At 45.0% G+C, this 7,012-nt stretch overlaps 1 protein-coding gene across 1 annotated transcript in view; it reads left to right on the plus strand.

Moving 5' to 3' along the window:
* The first annotated feature begins 1,715 nt into the window (after positions 1-1,715).
* Positions 1,716-7,012, plus strand: part of SEPT11 (septin 11) — a 19,300-nt gene continuing 14,003 nt past the window's right edge. The window contains exons 1-2 of the mRNA XM_010022760.1: positions 1,716-1,830; positions 4,442-4,637. Of these exons, the coding sequence (XP_010021062.1) occupies positions 4,471-4,637 (167 nt within the window). The 5' untranslated portion in view covers positions 1,716-1,830; positions 4,442-4,470. The remainder of the gene's footprint in view (positions 1,831-4,441; positions 4,638-7,012) is intronic.

Below are 7,012 nucleotides of genomic sequence, written 5' to 3' on the forward strand. Positions count from 1 at the left end.
CAGTACTTGCTTTCCCAAAATACATCAGAGAAAGAGAGATGGGTGCTGTGCTGAGAAGTCTTTAACACCTACTGCTTTCTGTGAAGCCTGTGAGTCATGAGCACCGGCTGCTTTCTGGGATCTGCTCCGAGCTCCCTTCATCATAAACCCAGCCCACTGGTGTTTCAAAAATACCAATGTTGCAAACATTTAAATTAACCCATTCACATCATGCATAAATCCCAGGGTGGTCTTCCATTGCATGGGATTTTTCCAGGAAAATCACTGTTGCAGGTAAATGAGGTGGTCTCTTTTTTTATGTTGTTTTGTTGGTTTGTTTTTTACACAGTCTGAGAGAAGCAAGTGGCATCTCTTAATCACCTTCAGCTTCAGTGGTAGGGTGCTGGTGAATAGCTGTCCTGTACATGAAGGGATGGACATGGACAGTCTGGTGTATTGGCATTAAGCCTTCAGACAAGCCTGGTTCAGATGTTAAGGCTTTAGGGATCTACTACAGGTGTCAAGCTGTGTGTGCCAGCATGGCAAAAAGGAGCCCTTTTTGCCATATGGTGACATTTTTACTTGGAGATGTTGCCTTTCTCAGAGAATTTCAGTTTTTTCTTCAAGTCTGAGTGGTATTTTCATCAACACTTAGCCCAGAGGTAACCTATTTCTTCTTGCAATCAATGGCTGATCTGTACATTTGATGGAGGGAAGTAGAGATGCTCAGTAATTGTGCAGAGCATGAGAAGTCCTCCTCCGCTTTGGATTCTTATTTTAACAACTAAAGAGTGTCTTTTTCCATGTATGGTTCAAAGCCCACTGATTTTGTGGAAAAGCAGCTGGTGTTTCCAGCATTTTTAAACCAGGCTGAAGCTGCCCACGACTGTAATTTAGGTCAACAGTATGGTCTTGGAGGGGTGACTCTTCTGGAAATGTTTAAGTTTGAAGAAAAGTTAGTGTCTTAAGAATAACAGATTTATGGAGAAAAATGTGTAAAATATCAGCAGAGCTGCTCTGGGTCTACCAAGTTGTTCATGGTTTTTTGATTGTTTTTTGTATTGGCATCAGGTATTGGCATAACTGCAAATTGCTAGGGAAGAGATAACTGGGCTGCCTTCTTTTTCCAAGCCTCTCTGTGAATACTGTACAGCTGTTATGGAAAAGTCCTAAATATAATCTTGGAGTTGTTTCGGGTCTCCATTCTGCCAGGGCTGTGCTGCCCCATTACACTCCACAAAATGGCCTTGGGGTGTCCTGCTGTGGCCATGCTGAAGGGTTGCAGCAAAAGTGCTGGGAGGACAGAGTGAGCCCGAGAGAGCTGCTCCATCCCCTTAGCAAACTAAGCCAAGGAGAGCCCATGTTTCACTGTGGGTTGTCTATTCCAGGTGTCTGCATAAATATTTGTGAAACCCTAGGGATATGTGACACTGAGGCTTTGGAAGTTATGTCTGAGTATTGCAAATCGATACAGAATCATGGTTTATTAGGCATGTAGAAACAGTCTGGTGGTGTTTGCATGCCTTGGAATTGGGGATGTTTTAGCTCTTGAGCCCCACAGGGGAGAGCTGGATAGAAGTAAAAGGAGGGCATGTTTGGGAGGCGAACCTAAGACAGAAGGATCCTGTGTCTCAAAACCCTGCAACATTACATAGTTCTGACAGCACTAGGCACAGCCTTCTTCCCTGACAGGGTCGTTGCAACCCTGCTAAATGCCTTCCTTCTCTGTCTTGCAGAACGATGACCTTAGAAACCTGTCCCTCTCTGGCCATGTGGGCTTTGACAGCCTTCCTGATCAGCTGGTCAACAAGTCAACATCACAGGGCTTCTGCTTCAACATCCTCTGTGTGGGTAAGTTATCCTGTGCCACTGGGCCATCAGCTCACACTAAGGGGTGCACAGGTACCCACAGATGAACACCTTCTCCCTTCTGTGAAGGATAAGGTCTGAGCCAGCGGGGACCATAGTGGCAGAGAAGCGACAGTTTCTTCCCAGAGTTGCTCCTGGGTCAGATCTAGTATCTGTCTTCCTTTTCTCTCTCCTGTCCCCCAAGTCAACATGGAAATTTCTGGATGTTAAAATCTACCTTTGGAATCATCCTGTGGTCCTACTTTCCTCCAGTGCAGCCCATAAGGAAATGGAGCTAACTTGGGAACTCAATGTATTTTTAAAAGAATGTGAACTTAAATCTGTCTTTTTCTGGGTTGGGTGTTTCTTTCCCTTCCAGGCTTTGCCTGCCCATCTTGTTATATTCTTAGTTTCTCCAGTTGGAAACAATGCCATATTTAGTCTCCAAATAATGTACTTGAGAACAAAACCTGTCACCTGTTCTCTGCTGTATTTAATATGGGTGCTGCAAGTTGGTTTTACAGCCTGAGTTACTGCATTACTTTTCAGAAGGTGAAATACAGGGATGCAGCTTCTTCTCTTGGCTCTAGAGAGATACTTGCTGTCTTGGTATGCTCTTTGAATACTACACAATTGGAAATCCATTGCTCAGCCCTAAGGAGCTGTGTGCCAAACCAGCTTGGAGCTATTGCTGGACCTCTACAAGACACCCCCAGAACATGGTTCTGTAAACTGACAAAAGTGGTGGGGTTTGCTCTTAGTTTGGCAGAGCAGCCTACAAACATAATTTTCCCATTCACTGTTCATTTAAAGCTTTCAAGAGGGAGTATTGTCCCTTCTAATTAGTTACATTAATTAGCTGTAAAAAAAACCCCAACTCTCTGACTGTGATTTTTCTACACGGAATTGAGAATTTCTGTCTGCGGCACAGGATGATCTATCCAAAAAGAAACCTGGCAACAAACTAGACTCTTCTCTCTAGCTTTGCATGTCGAAGGACAAGATAAGAGAATAGTTGTACTTCTGCACACTCAAGCCACCAACCCCCATGTGATTCACCTAGCAGCATGAAACCATTTCAAATTCAGCAGGGAACAGCCTGATTAGCAGGCAGCTCTTTGATCAAAATGGCATCAATTAATTGCCTTTTTCTCTTGCAGTAAATATTCCTCTCTTAACATTACTTGACATGTCTCTCTTAATTTGGTCCAACTCTCTTTTTTTTCTTGTTGAATGTGCTGATCAACCATTTTTCACCCCAAATTAAAATTTCACATGAATTGCTGCAGTTGTCCAAGGAATAGAAATTTCCCTCTTTAATGGAACTCCAAACTTTTGAAATTGTGCTTTGAGAAAGGAACCAATTAACTTTGGTATTGTAATTGAGACTTCTAATTGTGGTGTGCACGGATAAACCGCTGCAAAGCCTATCTAGCACAGCACTGCATTCCCATCAGGAGCTCACTAAAACAGGTAGATTCAGAGATAACAGTGCCATCAGTTTAGGACTGATGGTTCATGGGGGTTGTGCTCTATGTGGGCTTAAATTTTGAGCTATAATGTCAAATGAACTGTTGAGCATCACAGAATAACAGGCAGTTGCTGAGTAGTCTTTGTTTCTGTGCACAGAAATATTACATGGTTTTATGATGCCTTTTAAGTAGGGGTTTAGCATATTTTGAAAGAGAGATTTATGCTAGGAGAGCTGCACACAGCCCAGAGATGCTTATGGGCAATCCCAGATGCAGGCTCTCCTTTCATACCTAATACTTTGCTTTGTTTTTCTATTATTCGCTCCTACTTAAGATTTGGGGCAAGGTTAAGAGGTAGGGATGCCCGGCCTCCAAATGCCAAGAGCTGCCCACTGCAGTCCAGGAGGTCTGTTCCATGTCCCAGCATGCCTTTGGTTAGAGCAACTCCCTGCTCACAACATGGGTAGCAGTAGCTGTTTGAGAGTGTAATTGCTAAGCAAACACTTATGACTTAAAAATGGGATTTAGACTAATGCTTTCACCGTTGTTACTAATGGCACTAGGCATTAGTGAACCTGTAATAGTTTTAAAAGCTGATATTTAAGCAGGGCTATTTTAGATTTTTAAAAAACTTTTAATGTATATTTCTGTCTTATATTTTCATTGACCAAGTTACACTGTGGTTTTTTTTTTTTTGGATGCTCTTGAAAAAGGAAGCTCTGAAGGCATTTGGTTTATCTTGGTGTCTGTCAGGGTAAAATGCTTTTGCATTGATAAGCCCTCACTTCAGATTCATGTCCCCAGCATGTGGTGCTTTGCTCATGTACATCTGCAAGGTGCACTGCAGAGACCTGGACGCTGTGACCTGAGGATGAAACTAGTCAGAGCCCAGCAGCAGAAGCCAGAGCTGCTGTCACCTCCCAATGTCCATGAAGTCCCTGGTTACATCCTTGGGCATTGGTAAAGATGGGGACTGTCTCAAAAGACCTCTGTTCCTGCAGGGATTATTTTGCTTAGCCATGTGCACGTAGCCCAGTTCCTTTGCTGCCCATGTGGAATAACTCCTCAGACTGGTGCACGTGCCTGGGAATGAGATGAGGAAAAGCAATCAGATCACACTGACATTGCCTTTGTCTGCTCAGGCGAAACTGGCATTGGCAAGTCAACATTGATGGACACTCTGTTCAATACCAAGTTTGAAAGTGAACCTGCGACGCACAATGAGCCTGGCGTGAGGTTGAAAGCCAGGAGTTACGAGCTCCAGGAGAGTAATGTCCGTCTGAAGCTGACTATTGTCGACACAGTTGGATTTGGTGATCAGATTAACAAAGATGACAGGTAAGTTTATTTCTGTCAGAAGAAGGAATCCTTGCACTGATGTGGCCTGAGATCAAAAGGGCCTGACTCTATGTGGGGAGTAGGTCCCTCACTGTTCCTGGGGGTGTTTCCTGATCCAGGTGTGACAGCTGGCATCACTCACCACATGTGACAGGTAGAAGTGAGGAGAAACTGAAGTGAAGAACAAACAGATCAACTATGCTATAGAACTGAAACCATCTGCCTTCCTGGACCCTGTGCAGCCTAGTTGCAGTCTCTGTTTGCATTGAAACATGTAAATATTTGAAAGCATGAGTTCATATTGCAGTTTCATCTTTTAGGGAGGCAGAACTCAGATCATAGTTCCTGTTCACACCATCCTGGGATGTTCAAGTCGAAGTGGGTTTTACTTTTAGCTGAGAGCCGATTTTCACGTTGCATGCATGAATTAAATACTCTGGGCAGCCTACGCAATCCCTTGTGTCCATCCATATGGACTCTTGCTGTAGTTTTAAAACTCATCATTCTGTGATCATGGCTAATTCATTAATTAATGCATTTTCTGTATCTTGGAGCCGTACATACCCTCGTTGCACTAAATGCAGCTCCATCTGGAGGGTTGTTTGCGATCCTCTTCTCTGCACCTTGCCAAGTGAGGGGCACACTGGCTGGCAGCATGTGTGCTAACCAAGAGATATTGGGACACTATGTATATAAGACAGCATCAGCTCTTTGAAAACACCAGCTTAACATCACCATTTCCCCTGGTGTCCCCGTTAGCATGGAAATCAGCAGGTTCTGCTTCCTGTTACGTAAGGAAAATGCTGTAGATTTAAAATATTTCTTTTTCTGTAATGCTTGCATGCTGCTTGACCTGATGCCAAAATGCAGCTGTTGTCCCTCCTTTGCTGCTCGTGCTCCTATCTAATGCTGCAGAGCCAAACAGTGAGGGGCGAGTGCTGCGTAGCAGACACTGCCATATGCTTCTGGGTGAGAACAAAAGCTGGTCAGAGAAGGAGCAGGTGCTCCAAGCAGGGATACTCTGCAGCGTCTTACCGCCAGGTCACTTTGCATTTGCCTTATTCAGCACACAAGCAGAGCCAGCAGTATTGGTGGCAAAGCCCCTCCGACTTCCCCTCTTGGCAGTTGGAAAGAGGGGCAGCACCACTTTTGTCCTCCTGCTGTGGCCTGACACACATAGCTGCAGTGGGTGGGGTTTACTCTGTGCTTCTGATGTGAGTCCTCCCAGCCCTCTGTTGCTCTGCTTCTCCACAGTGGTTTATCTGATACAATCTCTCAGTGTAAGGCCTTACTGCTTTCTTTGCAACATGCCTCTATTTGAGGCTTTTGGGGTCTCATGGTCAGAGACAGAATTTCCACAAGCAAGGAAAACAGAGCAGCAGTGATGTTACAAACCCACCTAGCGATATTCATGGTACCCTCTGCATCCACAAATTAACAAGCACTGCTCAGTACTGTCTTATAGGGCTCTGATGTTTGCAGCCCTCACACAGCACGGGCTGTCTTCTGCTATAGCTTTCACTTGTTTGCTTCATGAAGGGTTTTGAGCAACTGCTCCACAGCTGCACTGGCATCTGGAGCAGAGGGGCCAGGTCAGAGCCTTACTGGCTGCCTGTTAGAGGGTGTTTCTGGAGAACCTGAAAACTGCTGATGGTCTAGTTCCTCCTCACAGCTGCTTTTGAGGGGTGGTATTAACACTGCTGTAAATCCAGTGCTCAAGACTGGCACTGGTGGCTCACTGCCCTCCTTTGAGAGCTTCCTTGGGCTGGAGGTCCTGGGGCTGCTCTTGTTCTAGGGAGAAACAGACTGAAACGCTTCCTTTCTAAAGCACAGTAACTTAGAGCAGGGCATGTTGCACCAGCTTTTTTTTTTTTTCCTCCACTAAAATGATCACCTCAAAGTACACGAACAGTGCAGTTGTTTGCTGAGCTTTGATCACAAGCTTCAGTTCCTGAAATGTTCCTTTTATCCACTTAGAGTCATAGAATAGTTAAGGTTGGAAAGGACCTTAAGATCATCTAGTTCCAACCCCTTTGCTATAGGCAGGGACACCTCACCCTAAACTGTGTCACCCAAGACTCCATCCAACCTGGCCTTGAACACCACTGGGGATGGAGCATTCACAACCTCCTTGGGCAATCCCTTCCAGTGCCTCACCACCCTCACTGTAAAGAACTTCTTCCTTATATCAAACCTAAACTTCCCCTGTTTAAGTTTGAACCCATTACCCCTTGTCCTATCACTACAATCCCTAATGAAAAGTCCCTCCCCATCATCCTTGTAGGCCCCCTTTCAGATACTGGAAGGCTGCTCTGAGGTCTCCACGCAGCCTTCTCTTCTCCAGGCTGAACAGCCACAACTCTCTCAGCTTGGCT

This window comes from Nestor notabilis, unplaced genomic scaffold (genome assembly GCF_000696875.1).
Source record: "Nestor notabilis isolate BGI_N333 unplaced genomic scaffold, ASM69687v1 scaffold14259, whole genome shotgun sequence".
NCBI lineage: Eukaryota > Metazoa > Chordata > Aves > Psittaciformes > Psittacidae > Nestor > Nestor notabilis.